The sequence below is a fragment of the Perca flavescens genome, chromosome 2 (genome assembly GCF_004354835.1).
Source record: "Perca flavescens isolate YP-PL-M2 chromosome 2, PFLA_1.0, whole genome shotgun sequence".
NCBI classification, from domain to species: domain Eukaryota; kingdom Metazoa; phylum Chordata; class Actinopteri; order Perciformes; family Percidae; genus Perca; species Perca flavescens.
Genome location: NC_041332.1, coordinates 35,427,356 through 35,452,091, shown reverse-complemented (window position 1 = coordinate 35,452,091; position 24,736 = coordinate 35,427,356). Strand labels below are relative to the sequence as shown.

At 40.1% G+C, this 24,736-nt stretch overlaps 2 protein-coding genes across 2 annotated transcripts; both read right to left on the bottom strand.

Moving 5' to 3' along the window:
• Positions 1-502: 502 nt before the first annotated feature.
• Positions 503-18,937, bottom strand: LOC114574108 (rho GDP-dissociation inhibitor 1). The gene is made up of 6 exons (XM_028606435.1): positions 18,822-18,937; positions 15,174-15,362; positions 9,359-9,442; positions 6,558-6,634; positions 5,209-5,272; positions 503-2,461 (listed from the first exon to the last, which is right to left on the bottom strand). The coding sequence occupies exons 2-6, from the start codon at positions 15,358-15,360 to the stop codon at positions 2,262-2,264; spliced, it is 612 nt and encodes a 203-aa protein (XP_028462236.1). The 5' UTR covers positions 15,361-15,362; positions 18,822-18,937; the 3' UTR covers positions 503-2,261.
• A 1,082-nt stretch (positions 18,938-20,019) lies between these two features.
• LOC114569738 (THO complex subunit 4) lies at positions 20,020-23,690 on the bottom strand. Its single transcript, XM_028599790.1, has 6 exons — positions 23,364-23,690; positions 21,933-22,091; positions 21,690-21,837; positions 21,537-21,603; positions 20,556-20,754; positions 20,020-20,456 (listed from the first exon to the last, which is right to left on the bottom strand). The coding sequence occupies exons 1-6, from the start codon at positions 23,553-23,555 to the stop codon at positions 20,442-20,444; spliced, it is 780 nt and encodes a 259-aa protein (XP_028455591.1). The 5' UTR covers positions 23,556-23,690; the 3' UTR covers positions 20,020-20,441.
• Between the last annotated feature and the right edge of the window lie 1,046 nt (positions 23,691-24,736).

Sequence of the window (24,736 nt, the reverse complement as noted above, 5' to 3'; positions counted from 1 at the left end):
CATACTATACTATGGCTTTTTTATTAAAAAATTTCGACACACTACTATTGCTTTTTATCACTTTTGCGACATACTATACTATGACATTTTTTTCAACATACTACATTTTAATGTTTTGACTTTTTTCGACATATACTATTATGGAAGTAAATCTGTTTCATCAGATATTGAAATTAAAAAGACTATTTTCAACACACTATACTATGACTTTATCGACATATATAAGACTTGTTCTTCGACATACTATACTATACTACTACTAGACTTTTTTATTCGGCCTACTGTACTGATTTTTCGACATCCAATATGACTCCAGAACACAGGCTTTCTGTTATGTTTAGATCAAGCTGAGACAACCCTGAATCATTTTCTCAGACTTCAACAGAAATCAAAACAGTTTTCACAGGCAGAATAGTACTCATTGAGTAAACTGATAACTTGATGAACTTTGCAATATCCCTTTTATTAGCACACATAACACACATTAAAACATGAGACTGTGTTGGAGGCCAAGTTGAGCAAAATCTTTATTGGCCGATAAGAGCAATCACAAATGATGAAAGAATATACAACCCCACCAGGATGCCAGCGTTTTCATAGAAACTGTACAATGTGAAGGAATGTATGGAGCAGGAATACATAGTTAACATTATCAGAAGAAACAAAAAGTTTTACATCCATATGTTCTGTTACAGTACGAGTTGATTTCAATTAAATGTTTCTGGTCAGTTGTGTTTCAAAATCAAATCCTCCTCTCTCATTAAATATCAAGCATGTGTTTATCTTTTGGTAGTGTCGCCTGACCCTTCCTTTCACTGCTTTCTTCTTTCTGACAGGGTCACTGTTGGTCAGTTTTCTCTCTTTACTACCAGCGTCTGTCTGTGGGACCAGACACCATCGAGGTCTCCCGCAGCAGCAGACGGTGCCTGGCTCAGCCTCCTCCTGTGCTTTCTCTGGTACTCTCTCCTCCACACCTGGGATTTCCTGACTGCACGCTACGAGTTATAAAGCAATCTGAACGAGCGAGGGGGGGTGGGCTTTGAAGGGGGAATGATGTACATTAAGGCAAAGGGGAACAACAAATAAAAAGGCTCAATTAGAAACATTTGTTTTTCTCTGCATGATCATAGTTGGTGCTAAGGCCTCGTGGCTAAAAGGAACATTGATGTCTAGAATCATTGATACTGATTTTTCACTGGGTTTGGTATCTTTTCTCCAGTTCTTAACATTCAGTCTGCTCCAATTACAAGTTTATTTTGCAGAGCCTGCTAACTGTATAAACAGTCTCTGCTACAACAGGGCTACATATTGGTTATCGGTTGGTAGTGAGAGTAAGCACTACAGACGGCAAGCACTGCTTGTGCTCAACAGGTATGCTAAATAGACAATAGGTTTAGACATTAGTCTACACATAAGGCAGCTTTTTTTTTGTTACCCTTATACTTGTTATTCCATTGTTCACTTTGGCCCAAGTCCCCATTTGAAAGGGAGTGGGTGAATACATGTAGGGAAGGAAGGGTTCAAAATTAGCACCATTAGTTAATTTTGGACCCTGGGGAAGGGAGAGAGGCTCAGTAGAGCATCTGAATGAATTGTTTTTACAAGGCAGGTATTGGTAATTATATCAAAAGACAGCAAGCAAAGGAAAGCTGTGGGGGGGGAGGGAGGGTGGGGCCTGCTATGATTAACAGTGATGTGAATACAGTCACATTACATAACCATTGATACAACCATTGATACAATTATATAAAAAAGGCAAACAAAAGTTGATTGTACAGTTGCTTTTCCACATGTACTTCATACTGAGAGAGGAAGACACCATTCTGGAGAGGTGGAAGGCGGGCTTAATCTCTTCAAGCAGCAAAAATCCGGGACAAAAGAAAAACAGGGCTAGGTGTGAGGAAGAAAGGTGCTATATGGCACAGATAAGTGGGGGGTTTGGAGTGAGGATGGCAGGTTGGTGAACAGAAGTCGTGTGCAATCAATGAATTGTTGGGCAGATAGGGAGGTGCTGTATGGACGGATGAATGAGGTGAATGTGGGGGGGGAGGGGGGGCTGCTACGGATGCTGACAGAGAGGTGGGAAGAATGACAGGGTGTTAAGACAGCAAGGCATTAACTAAGGCATGAAATGCACAACAAAGTCAAAACAAAGAAGGCAGAAATGGTGGACACAGGGTGGAGATGGGGGGGGTGCGGCTGAGGAACCAACAGGGCTGGAGGATTTTGGTCCCTTTGCCCCCGAACACAAAAGGCCTCTTTTAGTCTTTCCAGTCTTTCTTGATGTTGAGGTTCCACTCCCAGCACAGGTGGTCGTGCTTGTCATCGTCAGTAAACCTGGATTTGATGACGTAGGTGCCGCGGGCCATCATGCCTTTAGGAGCCTCCTCAATCGTGGTCAGGAAATCATATTCAGTGGGACGAGGCCCGTAGCTCCCCACCATGTAATCCGATTTATCAACTGTTAACAGATGAGAATGGAGATTATGGTCAGAAAGAGAGACTGTATTTGGTTGATTATACAGTATCCTTATATATACATATCTTAATTTTTTGACTTTTTGTATTTTGTCTTTTAAACCACTGGTTCCCAACCTTTTTTCCTTGGGGGTACTTATGTCTAAGAAAAGCTGAGCCCCGAAACCAAAGTTGAGGTAACTCTCGAGATAGAGCCTTACTTTCTTTTTTGATACAGAGCAGTTATCAGCACTTTTACGTTTCTCCACCATGTTTCATTCATAAACTAGTGATGCCGTGGATGATAGCAGCTAGCAGCTAACCTGATGATAAAAAGTCAAAGTAGTCATAGTGTGTCATAAAAAGCTATAGTATAGTATGTCGAAAAAAGTCATAAAGTTGTCATAGTCTAGTATGTTGATAAAAAGTCACAGTATAGTAGTATGTAGAGCTTAGATGGGGCCCAAAAAAAAAATCAAGCCCAACCCTACCCGAGCCCGTGCACGTTGTGTCCGAGCCCGGCCCGACAAATGAACTGGAATTATGAGCCCGAGCCCGATTTCAACCAGACACTTTTTTAATCCGTGGGCCGTTATAACTGACGTTCTCAACTACGATTCAGAGTTCTTTGAACTGCAGAAATCTGTTTAAAATGATCTTAATGAATAATGCAACAAGGACGAAGCATGTAAACTGTGCTGTTTGTTTATTCAGAATGGAAAAAGTAAAAAAAAAAAATGAAATTAAAAAAAACTCAACGCATGTCTCTGGGAGAACGTTGAAGGCTGACTATCATCTTTTCTGTCATGGCGAGCCTGTCTGTTCATCCTCCACGTCCCCGTTTTATTTGCTGTCATAGGCGAGCAGCGTGCCGCACTTAACGCACTCGACCAAGCCAACACATATGTTGTCACGGCCCACGACTTGTTTAAAATGGTTCCATACCTCAGACTTTCCTCTTGCTCAAAAGGTAATTCTCCTGTTTTTCTTTTTTTCTTTACATCCTCAAGCTCCATGTTGCACTAAAGCCCAGCAGGCCCGGTGTGATGCGTGCGAGAGGAGACTCCGCACATGACACTTACTTACTATACATACTTTGGCCTATAATATAGCCTATATAGATAATATTTCTGATTATGGCATAGCTTTTTCCCCACCCAATTAGGCTAATAAAGTAATGATTTAAAAAAAAAAAACACAAATGCTTGATGAAGGGCCCGGCCCGAGGATAGTGGCGGAAAATAACAGCCCCGCCAAATTCATGATTTATTTATGAGGTCAATGCACATTAAGCAACATTTCTGTAAATGTGCCTGTGTTACCCCCCAGTCACATTAGCTACAAGAGACAGAGACAAAGCGACAGGCTGCCATTCATTTTCAACGGGAGTGGCCGTTTGCCAGCTACAAGCGACGAGCTCGCTGTTGCCACGAGCAAGGCGGGGCCAAAATAGACAAGAAGTCTATTTTATGCAAATCCTGAGCGATGCGACAAAGCGACAGCCAATTGGAGTGAAGGGGCAGCGTGACGTAGGTCAGTGGCTCGAGTTGAAGAAAATAATTCAAGATGGCGGAAAACGCTTCAGGACATCGTATTTCTGTATATATCTGATATATTTGGGATTTTATCTCATATATTTTGTTACTTTTATCGAGAAATATATACTTTTAAATCCCAAAACATCGTTCTTGTGACTTAACAATATACCTCTGAAGTGACTTTTAAGACGTGCTTGAAGGGAGCACCGGAGAATTTCTGTTTACTGTTGCCAAGCAACCAGGATTAGGCTAGGCACGCCCAAGGGGGTAAGCTTCGCTTCAGAACGCGAACCTCCGATGGCGCCATTTTGTTGCTACGAAGCGATCACTTCTTGTTAGCATTACACTGACCGCCATTTTTTTTTTTTACGTCACTTGACTGCGAATAACTTCACATCTGAAGCGTTTAAAGACTCCATTTGTCCATTGTTTATTTCTAAAGAAACACGACAATGTATAAAAGGCTCCATTACCTTGTACCTCACGTTATGGCTCCGTAGCAGACGTTTTTGTAAAAATAAGCAAACGATTGTGTCATAACCAAGTGACTTACTGTCGCACTGTAGAGGAATTACCGTATAGTACAGGAGAAGCTTGCAGGCAGTTTCGACTTACATTAGCTGTTTAGGTTTAATTACTAATGTTAACTAGCATGTTAGTTAGCAATAATTTGCCTGTGCTTATGTTATCTCCTTACATATACCTACACTCTCCGTCTCTGTAAGATTGGAAATGATTGAGATTTCTCTTGGCACAGCTACCAGAAGACTTACAACTTTCAGACACGTTGCTCACGTCACATTTACGTTGTCTCTGTCAGTTGGAGGCTGCGCAGTAAAGCAAGAGATCACCGGAAAAGTGCTTCTAATAGCCTTCACTGGTCTCCGTCCAGAGCAACGGGGTCTATTGGTCCATTATATACTGTCTATGGGCACGCCCAGGAGTGCCCACAAGCGAGTGCATGTCGCTCTCTTTTGTAGCTAATGTGACTCTGGGGATAGCCAGCAGGCTAATTTTAACTGTAGTCCTAGTTACCTAGCATATAGTTTGATGTTTAAATTCCTTGCCTTAAGTTTTGAGGAATGCCTTTGCATCTCTCTCTCTCTCTCTCTCTCTCTCTCTCTCTCTCTCTCTCTCTCTCTGAGTGTTTAAAGGAAGAACTGGTGTGTTTGGGGACATTTTCAAACAGGTCGACATGAAATTGTTCACTCACTCTTAATTCCTTTCCTGAATGTCTGCTGCACATACTTCAGACCCGAAACAATCTCCCTGTTCACCTGATGAGACACAAACGTTGTTAAAGACAACAGATTAGGGTTGCACGATATTGACAAAATGTGATATTGCAATATCGATTGTGAATATTGCAATATTTTTAAACATATGTAAAATTACAAAAGTTACGGGAAAACACATCAAAATAGATTCATAAAAAATACAACACAAGGTTAACTTCAACTGACTGTCACATTGGACTGGTCCAACATGAATAAATAAATAAATAAATAAATAAATAAAGACGGACCATGTCTACAGAACAGGACATGTTCTACTGGTTGGACAGTATAAAATATATAAAAAAAGAGAACAGGACACAAATTTTCTATCTCTTCTCTGATTATTTCCGTCTTGTTGTCTATCTATTTCTTCACTTACACTGTCACTCTGTCCAAATATGCCCACCCGTGGTACGCTCCATAGGGTTTGTCACGTAGTGGACCCGTGCGCTGACGTGTACTAACATGTGCAAGTGGTAGCCAATTAAATAATGATCATTACAGCGTTTCAAGCTCTAAATCAAACACAACAAGGCCAACTGATGGGACACACCGCTCCACAAAATAAACTAAATATTGCATACTTATCGCGACACTGATATAATATTGCGCAATGTGATTTCGCAATATATTGAGTCGATATATCATGCACCCCTACAACAGATGTGTTCTGCTTGGCTAATATTATTAGAAATTAAAAAAAGGGTTAGAAATTATAGGACTGGAGGCAAGGTGTCCCTGAAACTTTATAAAATGTCAAAGAATTGGGAAAAATGCAGAGGTGTTTTCATTGAGATATATCGGAAGATAACATGACTGCTCCTCTTTTTACTGCTACTGTCCTGCTCCAGATACACATCATTTAATTTCAATACCATGAATATACTGAATCAATATTATGACATGGGACTGAATATGTCCTGGGATCTTTGCTATGTAATATGATACAGCTTAAATTTCATTTACAGGTCTTAAACTCCCTCCGTCTTTTTGCCATTTGCCTCAGAGCTCACACCAGACTCAGCTTCAGTTTACTGTTAGAGATATCGTCACATTAGTCTTGTGCTTCTAACATTAAACTTCTATTTTGCCAACAAGTGGAATATCTTCCACAATTATTTCTGGAAGTTGTGTGTTCACAACTATTGGAGATTTTCAATCAGTGTCAAATTGAATCAACTCAGATGTGTTGGGAAAATCACATTTTCATGTCAGTGAATACCGAGGACAGATACAGTCATAATCCATGGAGACAGACTATTGCTGTATCTAGTGCAGCTCTTACCTTAAAGCTGATCTTTATTTTGTATTCAACGCCCTCCTTCAGAACAAACGACTGCTTCTTAAAGGCCTCCAGGTCTCCTGTTACAAACCAAAAGGAAAAATGCACAGGCATCAATATTTTCTAAATACATTTATACATTTTCAAACAGCTACACGCTATAAAGAATCTGAGGTTGACCTGTTATTCAATGTTTTCAAGTGTATTAAGTGAGTTTTTTATGATTTTTTTTTGTTAAGGGTCAAGTCACCATCAAATGCTCTTGGTGGGCCAATACAATTCTAAGTTTCTTATACCTTTGGCTAATGAATTGTCAGCCATTAGCAACAAAAAACTCCACCATCACCAAGAGTACAAAGAGAGAATTTCATCACCATCACCAATCATTAATCAACAATATATGACAGAAATCAGTGATGGTCTGAGTGTTTGACACTGTCTGGGGAGTTGTTTTTTTAGCCTATACTTAAAACATTATTAAGAGTATGCCGAACTAGCTATTAGCAGTTCCAGTTTGCAGTGTATCACTGGATTACTTCAATACTGAAATAACTTCTTATGCAAGTTCTGCAGTTATAAAGGAGTGTCTTTTATTCTATGATTTCTAAGTGGATTTATGAATTAATTTGTGATGAACATAGATAATAATGGACATCTTACTACTGTGTTGTTTATACTCCTATGGAGAAATAAAAACACATCCGAGGCAAATATGAGCAAAACGAAAATCTGATTTGAGCCACTTTTGCAGTGTGAACGTTGCATTGCTCAGGACCAAAGGAAACGCAGTGTTGAGTGTAAAATTATTTGGATAAGTGGCTATCGGGAAAGCTAAAAGCAGCAATACCACAGGCAAAACAATTGGCCTGATCCCAACAGGCACGTTCTGAACAGGCACTGCACAAATGACAGACCTAAATAATGCTATTCCCAGAAAGTATCAAGTGCAGCTATGACTGAGTTATTAGTTTAATAAGTTAAAGTTGTTTCAAAGTATCTTAATTGCCTCCATGAAGTGTGTGTCAGCCTCTGGTGCTACTGCAACTTCTGACTGTGCTAATAAGAGGGCCAAATCAGTGGTCAAAACTATTAACGATTAACTTCTGTTTTATTTGAGAACTTTAGTTGAAGAGATCATTCTTATGTGAAGCTTGTGATGTTGATTTTTTTTTTTAATACTGTGTCTAAGGATTTATTCAACCCTATGGACATTGTGAAAGCTACAGTTAGTGGAGGAGTTGTAATGAATTGCATTATACTGAATGGTGCCAAAATTAGGGATGGGTATTGAGAAGCGGAACTAAATTGGTACTCTTCGCCCACAAGTCCAGATGAATATGGAGAACAAAAGAAAAAAATCACACCCCTGAATATTTGCTAAATCATTATTTATTCTACAAATGTGTTTTCATTGCCTCTTTGCTGCATAAACTCTTTACGGACAAAAGGATAAAAATACCTGGATCAAATGGAAGTTTTGTCCCTTTTGTGTCTTCCAGCTTTTCTAATTAAGATTAGTCGCTTAAAAATACTTGGATGGAAAAATGGCTTTTTTCCCCCCTTGCATACTAACTTTGAATATAAAATCAAGCGTCCTTCTATATTAATTAACAGTCCACTTTTTCGTTACGTTAGGTAGGCCTACACAACAGTTTTAGAACAAGCTATTTAAAATAAATGTACGTGCAGCAGAGCGCAAGGTTTATTTGAAGCAGGCTTATATTAGAGACATGCCTTCCTTTCTAATACATATATAAATATATATATTTGGGCATATTTAAGCCTGCTTTTTTTCTGATCTGCTCCTATTTTCCCTGTCAATTTTTATTTACTGCATTATGCTGTTAATACAAACTCCTGTTTCAAAATCTTAAAAATATTTAGCATCCCATTAGGGTATAAATATTTAGGAATATTTCAGGGTATTTTCTACTTTAACAAGAGTTCATTTTTGATTATAGAATAAGTTTTTTTGGATATAAATATGGTCCAATTTAAAGAGCTGAATATCAGCATCACTGGCTACCTGTGACTTTAGGCTAAGATCACAGACAAAGTCTATATTGTTTTGATCCTATTTGCAGGGTGGGCAGTAATAATTTTTAGCTGAGAAAGTAGGAGAATCATGTTTGATGCAGGAAAAGGTCGGCACAGGACAGAATGTTGTGGATGGATTCAAATCTAGGTCAGCTGGGGAACAAGCAGCTCCACAGACAGGGACTTACCTGCTAAATTGCCACTGGGACTATCATAAGTCCATTTTTACAGCCATCAGCCAAACAGAAACAAAAAAAATCCAATCTATGTACCTCATCTATGCCTCTCTACCTCTGTAGGCAATCAGTGAGTCCATATTCATTTACAGCATGCTCAGCACAGATTCAAACCTTCACAGACGGATCTGTAAATACAGTAATGTTGGATGAAAATCAAAATAGGTCAGAGTCAGTGCTGGAGTCAATAGTGGTGCAATATTTGACTGGGACAAACATAATTACTAGAAACGGAAAACATTAGTGTTAAGATGATGTGTGGACAATGTGCTGGAGTAACATACTGTAGATTATCCAAACTATTAAAGTTTGGATCAACAAGAGCTGCTTATGACCCCTTCAATTTATAATATCTTTATTTGTATAGCACTTTCAAAAACCAAGTTACAAAGTGCTGAAATTGACAACGAATTTTTGAATTTTTGAACCCACATTGCTGATAAGTTCCATCCTGTTTTCACTTATGCCAAACACTTAACAAGTAAGTAATCTCCATTTCTGCTTCATAAACCAGCCCAAACATGGACTCACCTTGCAGGTCCAGGACCAGTGGGTTTGGGGCGGTTTCACAGATCAGAGACATTCGGATCACTTGGACATTATTAACACCGGGATCTGAGATTGGATCAAAGAAACAGATGGTTCAATCAACCAGAGAAATTGTAAGGACGTCAAGTAAGAAACCAAACAGTGGTATTTGTTGTGACAACACTTGTCTGCACACAACTTAGACCAGGCTCCAAACAAGAGACTTGCACATGATGCTGTCCTGTAACCAGCAGCTGTCTGTGAGCAGGCTCAGGGGAAGTGAAATCAGGACTGCTCTGCTGTAGTTAGGACACCCTCAGCATTTATTAAGACTTAACTGTATTCTCAGAATGATCTTTACCAAGAGACAGCATACTGATTTATCTGGGGCTTAACATAGTGGAAAACACTAGGTAACAGATTGCCATGAATGTATGAATGTTGAATACAAACAACTCCCTCTGGTTGTCTGATTTAACTTACAGTTGTATGATGTGGAAATTTGGACAGACAACCAATATTGCACCGTAGCCCTCTGTCAATCTCCATCTAAATTGAAATAAAATCTCTGACATGACCCACATCAAATCTTATGTTATGATATCAAACTTTGCTTGCCTGTTTTTCTAAGACAACTGTAAAGCTATTTTGTCAAAACACAGATGCTGACAGAAACACTTGAACTACTTTAAATCTCAAACTTTAGCTACAACTCTGATTTAGGGCTGAACGATTATTAATATTTAGATCATAGTTGCATTTTGAAAGAGTGCAATTTTCTATTATTATTGTTAGTTCTGTTAATTAAGAATATCTTGGCTATTGTTTGGTTAACATGCTCTCTTCATGCAGTGTATGAACTATTTACATTTAGCAGAAGATGGTATTCTGGAAGAAGAAACACCACTTTTTATGATAACTAGCTAAACTAACAAAGTGCCAAGTCTTTAGCCATACACGTACGGGACTAGTGTTAGCAGGGGACCTCATGTGATTTAGAAATAAGGTTGGGTAAGGAAATCTGGTAAATTCCTTAAACGACCAGTATCTACCGTACCAAAAAACACGTTGATTTCGGTGCCTCATAAATGTCTGCGCTGCTCCGGAACGGACGTTACAGGTAACAAAAGCAATGTATGTGATGCTAGTTAACACTACACTTGGCAGTAGGTAACATTTTTGTCATTTAACAGCAATTGACTGGTGAAATAAGTTATTGTTATTTTATTGTTATCACATTTTATATAAATCATTTAAATTTGATCTATCGCCTTACCAATAAACAGGCCATTCTTTAATGTCACAAACCATTTTGTGAATTTTCTTTTTTTAAAGGGGTGATAGAATGATTATATAGGGTATAACTGATTTTACTCTGTCATAGTTGAATAAAGACAGTTCGGTGGGTAAATAGGACATAAATAGAAGCTCAAAGTCCCATTGACACCCCTTTACTATGAAAATCTCATATTTTGAAACTGCCGCTGAAAACGGGCGAATCTCAACAAAGCTGGAAGTTGACATCAACCTCCCAAAAACCTTTGTCAGCCCATGGGTGTATTAAGAGAACGGTCACGCCCCAACATTTACATAGGCTACACAACTGACCTGAGATCAGGTAGTCTTCTGAATCTAGCTAGGTCACGCAGATCTCTGCTATTCCATTACAAAATTCACTTCTGAAACTTTTTTATGCGAGAAATCAACTATGTAAAGCTCAAATATGGGCCGCTTTACGAAAATGGATGGCTAATTGCAAATTTTGTCCGACTGTGTGTCGGAGTTCAGCGCCGGTGCTGCCTGTGTTGCTGCCTCGCCGCCCAGCCTGCCTTCCTTCACAGACCCCGGCCTGCTGTGAGGTACTTGGAGCTCCGTCACGACTGGCAGCCCACAGCACTCCATACCCGTGCAAAGTCACCGTCTCTTGGGCTAATGGACAACTAAATGCCCCTGCCCTGACAGAGCTCCAGGGCCTGCACCTCCACTCTTCCTGCTAGCTAAATGCCCGGTGTGTGGGAGTCAGAGCGCGGTCAGCGAGCTTGTTACACCAGCAATCTCTTACCACAGGTTTCAGTTAATCTTTTAAATGTGTGTAATTATAATGTGTTGAGTTATTTAAACAAATGATTGGGGAAATAAACGCCGCTTGTCCACGAGTCTCATTGATAGAGCTCTATCAATGAGAGCTAGCTAGCCTCCTCTTAGAATTCCTCTGGAATTCAGAAATATTCATTAACTTGAAATCGGACACCGTTGTTAACTTTATAAGACATTTAGCTAGATGTTGTATATGTGGCGTGACGAAATTCAAACTGTAAATATACTCGAACTACGACCAAAAATGAAGCTAACTAGCCGCAATCTGTACACATAGGATTGAAGGGACAGTTGCAGCTAACGAAACCCTTACAGTTCACAAATATTCATTAATTTGAAATTGGACACCGTTGTTAGCTTTAAAAAACATTTAATTAGATGTTGCTGTAGCTAAGTGGCGTGACATGTGTGTAACATGTGGTACGAGATTGCTGGTGTAACAAGCTCGCTGACCGCGCTCTCGCTCTCACACAACGGGCCATTTAGCTAGCAGGAAGAGGGGAGTTACAGGCCCTGGAGCTCTGTCAGGGCTGCCAGCCGTAACGGAGCTCACAGCAGGCCGGGGTCCGTTAAGGAAGGCAGGCCGGGCGGCGAGGCAGCAGCACCGCCGCTGAAGTCCAACACACAGTCTTACCATATTTGCAATTAGCCATCAATTTTTGTAAAATGGCCCATATTGGAGCTTTATATGGTTGATTTCTCACATAAAAAAGTCTCAGAAGTGAATTTGGTAATGAAACATTGCAGTAGGGGTGGTACGGTTCACAAAACCCATGGTTCGGTTCGTATCACGGTTTTAGGTTCTTGTTATTTTTTCTTTTAATCTTTAACACTCCAGAATATACTAGATATATATAATAGACCCTAAGGAACAGTGTGAAATACTCTATATAATCATTCTATCACCCCTTTAAGGTCTCCTAATGGGGTATGTAACATTGGTTGAGCTGAAAATGGCCTGGTTGATATTTTATTGGCTCTTACGCATCCCTGTGTTTTGGCCATATTTGTAACAAGAGCTTTTCTTCCAAATATGGTATGCTCATGAATATTTAGATGAGCTGCGCGCTGATTGGTTGAGCACATTAAACACACATTGGAGACGAGACAATAGGTCTCATATTTCAGACACTGCAATGTTTCATTACCAAATTCCTTTCTGAGACTTTTTTATGTAAGAAATCAACTATATAAAGCTCAAATATGGGCAGTTTTATGAAAGATTGATGGCTAATTGCAAATTTGGTAAGACGTGTCGGACTTTAGGAGCTCCACACAGTCTGACGAGAAAGCGGCATCCTGCCGGGCTCCATACCCAGGGCAAAGTCACCCTTTGTGGATTACTGCATTACCGTGGCTCCGCGGCCGGCTGCCAGCATAACTGTAATATATTTACAGTTTGAATTTGAATTGGGTGTTATTGGACGTCAGTGTACAGGCTTATCTGCTAATGTTAGCTGCCGACCGTTACCTTGAAACCATCCAGCAAATAGACGGTACCGTAGGGTGATTTAACGTCACCGCTCATTTTACACACAGTTTAACAACAAAACTAAACGCTGAGCTAGCTAGACATTACTAGCTAGCTACGGTTTTCATGTTGGTTTCGAGCGGTATGCACCCCCACTAACCTGGAAAAAGGTTTTAAAACAGTAACGTTAATACAGCGTGTCGGAGGAATGCAGCGTTCTCCTGCAACGGGAGGCAGAGAGGCCGTCACAGCAGCGTTAGCTAATGTTAGCTTCTTGTCTCATCTGGGGTCTGATAAACAGTAAATTCATCAAAGTCATTGTGCCCAACACTATTTTCCAATAAACTATAGCTGTCAAATTTCATGGGACCCGCGTGAATGCGGATTTCATGTCGCGGCTTTCGTCGCTGTTTATCACTTATTGAGTGAAGTAGCTAGCTAGCTAGTACTCGCCCTGTTTATTTGGTTGCCATGATTTCGCGAGTGATGACGTCCTGTCCAGTTACTCTGCTCACCCTAGGGGGAGAGAGAGCGAATGACAGTTTGCTTGAGTTCAGTAGAGCAGACGTCTCTACGACTTTATTACTTTTCATAAACAGCCAAAGGAAGGGTGGTGCGTGGTGTACATAGCGGAAACCCTGTTGTGCGTCTGCCTTATTTCTGATACCGTGGCGCTGGAAATTTTACCATGGCAAACCGCCACTATGCTATCAACATTGAGGAAACACTGGTAGCCTATGTAAATGTTGGGGCGTGACAAAGAGCCAAATCTCAGTTGACGTCAACTCGGTGGCTCGTTGAGATTTGCCCATTTTCAGAGGCAGTTTCAAATTGTGAGATTTGCAGAGGAAAGAGGTGTCAATGGGATTTTGAGGTTCTATGTATGTCCTAGTTACCCACCAAACTGTCATTATTCAACTATGACCAGGTAAATTTGGTTTTGTATTCTATCATCCCTTTAAGTATCGGTTCAGGCACCAGCACCGTTTTAAAAGTATCGTTGTAGCACCGATATTGAAGAAAAATAAATAAATAATGATATTCTTGATTTTCTCTTGATTTCACGCACACTCACTCATTTAAGTCCACTTGAAGGGAATACTTTACAGGGACATAAATATTATTGATGCAGTAAAATATATATACAAAATCAAGGGCCATTGGCATACAACAGGTCTTCATAATATGACGCATTTCCCTCCGTTTTAATGTGTATAAGTAACAGCGTCTTCGACATATATGCGGCTGCCTATGAGCCTAGCCGTTTAGCCCTCTTTTTTGGCATCCAAGCTAATGAAGCACTTTTGTGAGAAGCCTGTGCGTGTGTCTTAAGCTGCCAATTATAAAAACAAATAGTTGGCACCTATAGCCTAACTCTGAGATGGTGTTTAGGAGTGGTTGGTATTTAATGACCTTAGTCAAAAAAGCTTCCTCCATGCTAAGATCAAAGGTGCATCCAACCTCTAAAACGAACACCTCACTGGACTCCTCATTAATCACCACACACAAACACACACACACACACACACACACAAACTAAGGCTGGGATACCCGACCCGAGCCCGACGGGTCCCGACGGTACCCGACGGGCCGGGCCGGGTTCGGACGGATATTTAGAAATGATGGATGGGTTCGGGCCGGGCTCGGACGGTCACATCAGCGCGGTAGCCAAAGGCATTGGACATTTAAAATTTTAAACGGCTTATTATGTAATGGGCCTGTTTCACTTGATGCAAATGTTCGTTTTTGTGATTAAAATACATTTTAAATATTAACCTAACAGAAACACGTGCATATCAGGCAGACTGCATGCCGCAGCGCATTGAGCGCTAAAAAGAAGTTGGCCTCAGGAGATTTTAAAACCACCAAAAATGAAGGAAAGTTTACTGTGTCGAAGTATTTCCACAGTTGTCTAAGCATATGGTAATTTTATTTCAATTATATGACTGGGCCTCTTGTGTGCGCCTGTGTTAACGTGCGCTTGTTGCCCCGTGTGCACGCTCATCTGTTGACATTTCTGACTGCCTTCCTTACAGTTGCTTAATAAAAGCTTTCCACACAAACACACGTAGCCTACATGTGTCATTAGTATGAGGAAAAATGAGATTTTAACGGTGTCGGGCCGGGCTCGGACAGAAATCTCTTGATGCCGGTCGGGCTCGGGCCGGGCTCGGTCACGGCTCTGTTGGACGCGGGCCGGGCTCGGGCAGAAAAATTTGGCCCGATCCCACCCCTAACACACACACTTACCAGCCTCAGAGGCCCCATTGCCAAGCAGGGTTTCCTTATATTTGCGTAGGCTCTCATCATCCTTATCCATCTCATGGATCTCTTTTACCGACTTTTGGGCTGGCGGCTTGTAGTTCACCGGCTCTGGCTCTTCATTTTCTGCAGCAATAGCTGCTAGCTGCTCCGGAGTCACATCATCCTCAGCCATGTCTGGAGACAAGGGAGACAAATAAAGCAGGTAGGGTTAAGAAAAACAAAAGAAAGAAAAACAAAGACTTTCAAACGCATAGCGTGCAGAGAACTCTTCTTGTATTCCTAATAAACACTTGCCTCTTGGGGAAGAGGTTGTAAATCACTGGACAAACAGATGACCACAACAATAATGTAAGTGAGGAATGCTGATGGAAAGTGTTAAGCCTATTGGATCTGTAGCTGCTCTGGTGTGCACCTGAGAGGTTATGCTGTTAAGGTGGCTGCAGCAGCATTTCTCCTCACACTCCTGATGCTGCTGACCTAACTCTGGCTGCTGTGTGATATTGTCGCAACACATTTGAGAGTCATGAATGACTCCATTCAATTTTGGAGCAGATCCAAATCATGGGGCAGATACACAAATTACTTTGCACTTTCGTTAACATTGCGACATAGGGCATTTACGCTGCATTCATGTGGTGTCGGAATAATCGGAAAAAATTATTCCGATCATATTTCATGGCTCACCTGATCTCCTTCCTTTGCTCTTTGTTGTCATGCAAATACTGGAAACAGCTACCAACATGTTGCTTAAACGCACTGAGCAATCAATCACAACACATCTTAATCACAACACATCTTCTCTGTAGCGTCCATGTTGTTTCCAGAGTACAACTAAAAGCACTTGAACACACCAGAGTCGGAAAAACGACTTCCCAACTCAGAAAAGGGACCATCTGAGGAGCATGTGAATGCACCATTGGCCTTGGCGGAGGTCTGAGCTCTCCGACTGCCATTCTAGTTCATTTTTCATTTCCCTATGGCAGGGTCATCGCTTGCTAAGGAGGTCGGTGTTGGAAAAAATCCCTCTGCTGAAATATACTGAGTAACAAAAGCAAGAAGAGCTTTGTTCATGCCAAGAGACTTGACTTTCACATTAAGGCCATCCCATCTGCAGAACTACACAGGCCTTGAATCCTTTGTTAAGCAATGCAGTGTAGACATTTTAATCACTATGATTTGTGTCCCTTCCTTAAAATTACATATTTCCCTACACCACCTTAGTGTTGGTTGTTTACTTTAAGTCACTTATCTTAAGTCTATAGGTCTTGTATTAGTCTATAGGTCCTGTATTAGTCTACATGTCTTGTATTAGTCTATATGTCTTGTATTAGTCTATAGGTCCTGTATTAATCTATAAATCCTGTATTAGTCTATAGGTCTTGTATTAGTCTATAGGTCCTGTATTAGTCTATAGGTCTTGTATTAGTCTATAGGTCCTGTATTAGTGTATAGGTCTTGTATTAGTCTATAGGTCTTGTATTAGTCTATATGTCTTGTATTAGTCTATAGGTCTTGCAAATTTAAATTAAGTTAACTTTTTGATTTTTGTTGTTATTATTCTTCACCTGCGAGCTAAATTGCACGTGGATGTTGATTCGATATAATAGCGATTGCTGAACGCCCTCGCTCACGTTTGTATTTGAGGTGCATTATTTCCATGCTGAAGTAGTCACACTGCATTAAGATAATTAATAGTGGGTTTATTGGTATTTGCTACAGAATGCTTAGCCTATATGTCAAGATCAAAGTTGGCCTATATAGTAACTCAACAAATACAGTTCAATCACAACTGAAAATATGCCTCATTGATATGCCTCAAATATTAGAATCCCAAAATTGAAAATTGAATACCTACCCATCGAACAAACATTCAAATATTCGGATCCAGCCCCACTGTTTGGAAAAGGGTGGGCACTTAAAAAAAAAAAAAAAAATACCTGGCAGCTGATTGGATGAACAATCTGTCTATCACGTTCACCATTTTTGTTTTGAACGGTTTTCTATGATCAAATATCCCTTCTTATATTATTAATAGGGTCGAGTTGAGGCAAGTTCTCTGGTACCTTTAAGATAATAGGAATGTGAATTGAAATATCATTCAACTTGTATGGATGTGACTGTGTAGACCCAGTAGGATGGATCATAAAACAAAAACACTGCAGCAAAAGAGTCCACTATTTTTATTGAACTTTCCTTTGATCTCAAAATGCACTCCACTGTTTTGCATAACTGAATTTGATATCGGCAAGAGACAAAATCGGGATTAAGGGTTTTTGTAATGACAGGAGAGGTGCTGGTGGGGGAGGGGGCTTCAGAGTGAATGCATTATGTAATTCCTGGCATTGTAACTATCTAACTATGGTGGGAAATCAAGAAGGTCCCTTTCTCTTCTATTTAGGTGGAAAGTCTTCATATACATGACTGCAGTGGCAGAAGGTTGGTCTTAATAAGAGATGCTTGTGATTTATTTGTTTTTGAGATACCACTTGAAAAGGAAGTATGATTTCTTGATCATCCTATTGAGCTTGATCATGTGTGCTTTGTTTCTACAGTTCAAATGGCTTCAAGGACAAGAATTAAGGAGTTGGCCAAAACTAATATAAGAGGCCTCATCAAGCGCCGTCATGCAAAATATCAACATTAAGAAATGTCAGGATTGGACTGGAATCCAATGTGACAGGCCCACCCCACCCAACTGCTCCCTAAACAAGACAAAGCTAGTAGTACCTTCAAATCCACATATACTGAGGAAATGCACAGGAGGCTGGAGTCTGCTTGACTCACTGCCTCACTAAAGTTTACCTCTTCTGTTTGGCATGGAGTAAATTTATTTAAGTATTAACAATAGCAAACTGCAGGGCAGCGGCACAACATATACAATCCCTTTCAGTCCCTGCTGGCCTGGCACAAAGAATAAAGTTCAAGTAATAAAGAATTATATGGAAAAGATGTAAACAAAAGAAATGGGTTTTCCCCATTGTGATAAACGTCTTATTTAGGTTTTTACTGGCACACCCATGTTACAAATCACTTTAAATGAATTAAACAATATTTCCCGGAAAGAAGTGATAACACAAGTATGGCCTTTTGCCAACGCTACTGAATTAGAAACGTCCACAAGTATGTTAAGTCAAGATTGCTGTCAAGAGGCTAGCCGCAGCTACCATAGCGATAACACGGTACCTTACATGTCATGACTGTGGTAAGTTAGCTAGCTAACGTTAGCTAACGCTACAACTGTAGACTGGCATCTTCTCAGAAAACCGTTACCTCTTTTGACAGCACACCCGGGTAGAGGCAGCACACTGCTAGTCTAGCTTCATAAAAGTTACCTAGCCAGATTGTGATAGCTAATTGAGTTATACTTAACAATAGGGCCTCAACCTTTCTTCGCGTCGACCCTCTAATAAAGGGTGGGACTGAAGAAAGAGAGACTAGTGGCTGGCTAGCTGGTTCGCTGGGAACAATTCAGCCAAGCTAACCAGAGCCTGCGGCTAACATTAGCCTGACAAGTTACCATCAGTTGATGGAAAGCAGGAGGAAATCAAAACGGTTTCAGCGATGTACACCAGTTCAGATTTTTTTTTTTTTTTTAAATGTGTTATTGGCTGCCCTTGAAACTGAGGGACTTACCTTTATATTTAATGCAGTAGTGGTTTCAGGTGCCTTTACAGTAGCGTTTAGTGCGTTCGTCGCGCCAGTGCAAGTATGGCGAACAAGGGAACGGCGCCGCCCCGTGCGCCGCGCGCAACAAGGTTCCGGCAAACAGGCCCGCGCACGCTGCACGTAAGTGCAGTGCAGTGCGGTGCCGCGCTCCACCAAACGTTTATTTATTTCATGCAGTTTACAAACACAATTTGATGATTTTACCTTTACTCTGAATACTGTAATAGTTCTGGCTTCTCTTTTTATTGACCTAAATGGGGTACACGTTTGTGAGTTAATAACGATACCTAATATAATGTCCAGGCATCCGTTTAACAAGGGAGAATTTTAAACGTAATAATCCTCCAGCTACAAATAAAAATAAACCTGCTACAGTCCTTTTACAAATAAAAGTGAATCTGCCACAGACAGATCTTACTAGAAATTTCAGATACCTACAATCTAATAGTTATTAGTTACAATTTTAAGTTTAGACATCCAGAATACATTTGTGGATATGTGAAATTGCATTTTAGTTGTCAATTATAACCAATTGTGGATATCTGTAATGACATTTTTACCAGTATAAATGTTTTGTTATTCAAAATTACATTATAAATCTGGAATGTTTTCCATATCAGCCATCTGAAATAAAACTTTGTAAAAATTGGATTGTAGTCTGAAATTGGGAGTTTTCCCCTGTAAGAATTATATCCCAGATATCTACAACGTTCATTCTGGATAGGAAGAACAGCATTGTGGGGTATCTGAAATGTTCTTTTTTACTAGGACAATCTAAATTATGGTTATCTGCAGTACATATCCTGTTAGGTATTACATGTGTAAATGGCTTGAGCCAGCTTATGCAAGCAAATGTTAGGTTGATGACCCTGTGTGACTGATATTACCCTTTTACACTCCGAATAGCTCAAGCTGACCTGACTGATATATTAATATACAATAAAAGTTGTTCTATATACTACAAGTGTTGCTGAAGTTTGACCGCTTAGATTTTAAGAAATAATTCTTACTGAAACAACAAATTGACAAATTGTTTTTCATTTGGTCACATTGTTTTCATTCATTTAAAAAAAATAAAAAATAAAGCCAGATATTGTCACAGTAAAGAGCAACTGCACATTTTCTAGGGAAGAGAACTCTCTAAATAAGCAAACAACAAAGACTATTCAGTATAATTATTTATGTACAAAACCCTTGAAATATGTCCATATGCCAAGTATACAGTACCAAATGATAGAACTGATGTACATTAACATTTTCACATTAAATTAAACAGTTTGTCAAACCATTGAATCACGTTGATATGATTTAAGGGAGAAAAAAATAAAAGCTTTGATGCAGATTTATAGCAATTGTCCATTCATTTAGAAAAGAGCACAGGAGCTGGTTGGCCAAGGAAATAAATGTTCAAAACAAAGTTGCATCAGAAAACATGGCTACAAAAATATTGAGAAATATTAAAAACAGAATATCTCAATAAAATGGTTTAAAAACACAACAAAAAGTGTAATAAGGTCCAATCCATCATATCCGATCGACCAAAAAAAAAAAAAAAAAAAAAAAAAAACAGGAGCAGCATCCTTTCTTCTAACTGGTGTCCATCTGAGAGTTACAGGAGAAACATGATTGAATTAGCAATGAGTGTCAAACGTATGGTCAAAATATAGGAAAAAGATAGTTTCATGCAACCCAAGTACATACTTTGGCATTGTAAGCATCCAACTGGGCATCCAGCTCCTCTGCAGAAAGTTGGGGTCTGTTTCCACCTCCTCTTCCCCGACCCCTGAAACCTCCCCTGCTGCCACCTTGCCTCCTTTCGCCCCGGTCTCCCCCTTTACTCCATTCATTCCTTTCAACCTTGGGCTGTCCAAGCCTGCTGCGGTCAAACCCTCTGGTTGAACTGCAAAAAGAGCAGACATTTTAGATTATAATAAGCTCCAAATACTGATACATGAATGATGGGACTGTTAGTAAAGCAAGCTTGTTTTATAAATGTTGCCTGGTTCCCCAATAGTTCACAATGACCTCTCTTCTCGAACTGCGATCACAGTGCTATGCCATTTTCACACGCCTTATGGGCATTCACACACTAAATAAGCGGTCCGGCGATTTGCCACAGGGTGTTGCTGTGGGGAGAGGGGTGTCAATATAACGGCCCATTTGTGTGACGGACAGTTATGTTCTTAACCCCCCCCCACCCCCAAAGCACAAGTAGGGGATATATTTCACAATTACTGTTTCGCGTTAGATTGTTTATAGATTGACGTTTCCGACCGCATGACATAGCGAGTGCTTTGTTGTTGCAGGAAACATTCAGCTATCAGACAAACTGAGCAGTTCAGAGCTTGCATTTCATTTTTTACTCTTGTAGTGTTTTAAAACTTTGTGGCAGCGATGTTTCCTGTAAACCATAGTTCAAAACACCCTTAAAAGCCTGATCGCCAGTTACATGATTGGCCCCCGCAGCTCGACTTGGGGATGCGTTTCTCCAAAAGTTGAGTTTTTTTGCTCTCAACTTTTTGCTCCTGGCCCGCTGAGTTTCTTTCTTTTTTTTTTTTTTTAAGTGTTTCCCCCTGCAGCAACCCCCGCCACAGCCTAAACAGAATACCGCCATTCAAAATGAACGGAGAGACTTGCATTTTTGCCAGACCGCCGACGCAGGCAGTGTGAACGCAGCCTTACCTTTGTGTAGACGGTCTACTCTCTGTGTCGACATCTGAAGTCACTTGCTGGATTTTCATGGGTCGGCCTAAAAAAGAAAACAAGAAAACGCATGAGCATTTTTTTTTTAGGTACTTCTAACAAGCAAACGTAGCATGAGAACCAAATCCTCACCATCAAGTGGGACACCGTTGTAATGCTTCATGGCTTTGAGTGCTTCCGCCTTAGTCTCAAAGTGAACATCCGCAGTCCCTTTACTGCGACCAGACCGGTCGTAGTGCACAGATGCTTTCTGTAATGTCCCAAACTCTGCAAACAACTCCTGGGGAGCAAAGTAAAAAATAAATAAAAATCAGTCATTCATGTTCACAACAGGTTGAGACTAGCAAAGTGGATTAATGGGGTTTAGTAATATACCTTGATATCTGAGTCAGAGACACCAAAGTCCAGATTGGAAACCAGCAGCTTGCCACTACTACTTTCTACACTTCTTTCTGCTCCTGCACTTTGACCTCTGCGTCCACCAGCGTGCTCCTCAAACATGTCATGCTGCCATTTGTCTGGCAACTCTCTGGGCTGTGAAGAGCAACAAAAGAAAACAATGTCCCCAGGTTTAATGTCTCTCAAAAACAATAATCAAAAAGTGCACTGGTGATGAGAAATATTACTTGACTGTCGAGCTGGGCAATATGGAGAAAGAAAAAGATAGATAGATAGTAAGGTTGAATATTGGTGCTTTCAAATATTTACACAGAGTTTTGATAACTAAATAATGTGGATACAAAGACTTAGTTGGTTTAAAGAAAATACAACAGTTAATTGATGCTAAGCAGTTCAGAAAATTACATCACTAAACTGTAATGCAGCCTTTAAACCCAGGAAAAAAAAAACACTTGAGTGATACCATAATATCCAAAATTTAAGACAATTTTGCCCAGCCCTTCTTGACCACAATAAAATACAGGTGAGTGATGAACAGGGTGATTCTTAGTTAAACACTAAATAGGTCACACATGTAGGCTATAAAGGCTATTACTGAGTTGATGCCAGGGAGGAACCACGCAAGTCCAGTAGATTCAAGGTTCTTTATTGGTCACATGCACAACAATAACAGAAGTAGTCGTTGGCAATGGAAAAAAAAAATGTAGGTCTGATAAAGCTGACCGGCGTGTGTGTGTGTGTGGTCATTGAGGTGTTTTAAAAGAAGTCAATGACCTTATATAATCAGTTTAGTAATTTGTCCATAAAAAGTATTGAGATTCCGGCCAGGGGCATTATCCAGTTCTTAGAGAGAAATAGTCCCATCAAAAAAAGTGGAGGAAAACTAGTCAAGTCCTTAGAAAAGTCAATCATTTCTATTAACAGCAATTTCACTCTTTTGGAGATTCAAGTTTTTCCTACGGTTTCTTCCATTGTAAATCATTATTAAATCATTTGAAATGCTGGGTATTGCACATTTCAGGACACTGACAACTTTTCACAGAACGGCTTCAGACACAAAGCAGCACGTTTTAGAGAATCTTTGTTTTAACGACGCGGACTTAATTAACGTTACCGTGTTGTTCTAAACACAGCTGAAGTTAAGAGCAGACAAAACACAATGTATACAAAGTAACGTAGACATCAAGTAAAACAGGCGGGGCATGGCAATTTTCTTTCAGGTAATTCAGGATCCCTAGCTTCTGTAGCTAGTTAACCGTTAGCTGCTTACCACACGTCGTTAGGGGGAAGTCCATTAGCATGTAACGCTAACATGCTTCGGAAGCATTATGGACACATTATTAAAACACCTCGCCACGTTACTTTCATTTCAATTTTCGCTCAACTGCGAGGGCTTCTCTCTCATACCCTGGTATACGGTGTGGTTCTGTTGTTTCTCTCACGGTTGAAGTTATTCTGTCGACTCCGCATCGGCCTCGACGATCCACCGGCCCGACCTGAACTTCCACCGTTCCTGGACGATCCTCCTTGGCGGCCGCTTCCTCCTTTCTTATTGAGCTTGATAATGTCGTCCAGAGACATACTCATCTTATCAGCCATGGTCGTGGCTAAGTTTTTAGCTAACGCTGAAGACGAACAAAGGAATAGTGATATCGAGACGCGGTTGTTTATCAGCTTCTCTCCGGTGGCGCGGTGTTAAAACTAGCGGAAATTGCGTACTTTGAAGTCCCGCCCTTTCCTTTTTTCTGAAAACTTTATTGAAAAAGTTGAACAGGTTAAAAAAAAAAGTTACTTGTAAGGAAGATAAAGCGCTAATCTATGCAGTCAGAGTCAGCCAAGAGGCCGTTTATGATTAATAACGTGTCCTGTTGTACACATGAATTTGTTACTGAAAAGCATATTTCCAAGAATTCAACATCTGACATTAAAAAAGTTTAACTTGTAATGGAATTCAATTGCTAGGCAACAGCCTTGCCCCTTGTGAACTTCGTGAACTTGACTAGTACTTTTAAAGTAGGCCTAGGCATGTATAATATTGAATTAATTTACATGATCATAATAAGATTTTTAATGACATTACTTTTTCTATTCATCATCTGTCATATAATTTGAACAGTTCATTCCACTTTTTTGAAATTCATAAACTAACAATTGCACTTAAATACAATGTTGAGGTAGTCAACTGGCTACCTCACTATTTCTGATAGAAGTATTGAACTTTTACTCTTGTATCTAAATGACCTGACTCATGTAACAACTAACTTGTTGGCAGATAGAGCATACAGTATGGCACTCAAAAACAAAAGTTAGCTAACAGTTAAAGGAGAACTTTGGCCAATTTTTTACCTGAATCTTGATCAAGATGTCTCGGAGTACTGTCGATAGGAAAAAAAAACGACCAAAATCGTTGCTAGCAAACTGGAGTTGCTGCAGCTAATGGCCAGAGCTAGCTAAAATGTCAGTTGTGGGGGCATCTTATAAAAAGTGCCTTTGTGCTTCTTAACCTGCTCTTAACAGACACAAAAATTTTAATTTCTTTGCGACATGAACAGGGCCCTTACATGACAACAAGATGCGTTTTCAACTCAGACATTGTGAAGAAACCGTTTAAATTCAAAGTTTGTACTGTCTACCTTGTCTCAATCCTGCCAGTTGCTAGCTCGGCCTGCTAGCTGCACAGCAGCGTCCGGGATGAGGGGGTTCAGCCTGGTTTCGGTGATAATCATCAGGTTTGTGTGTGGCGCTGTTATCATTTTAGATTGAATTGTAGTAGGACTCAA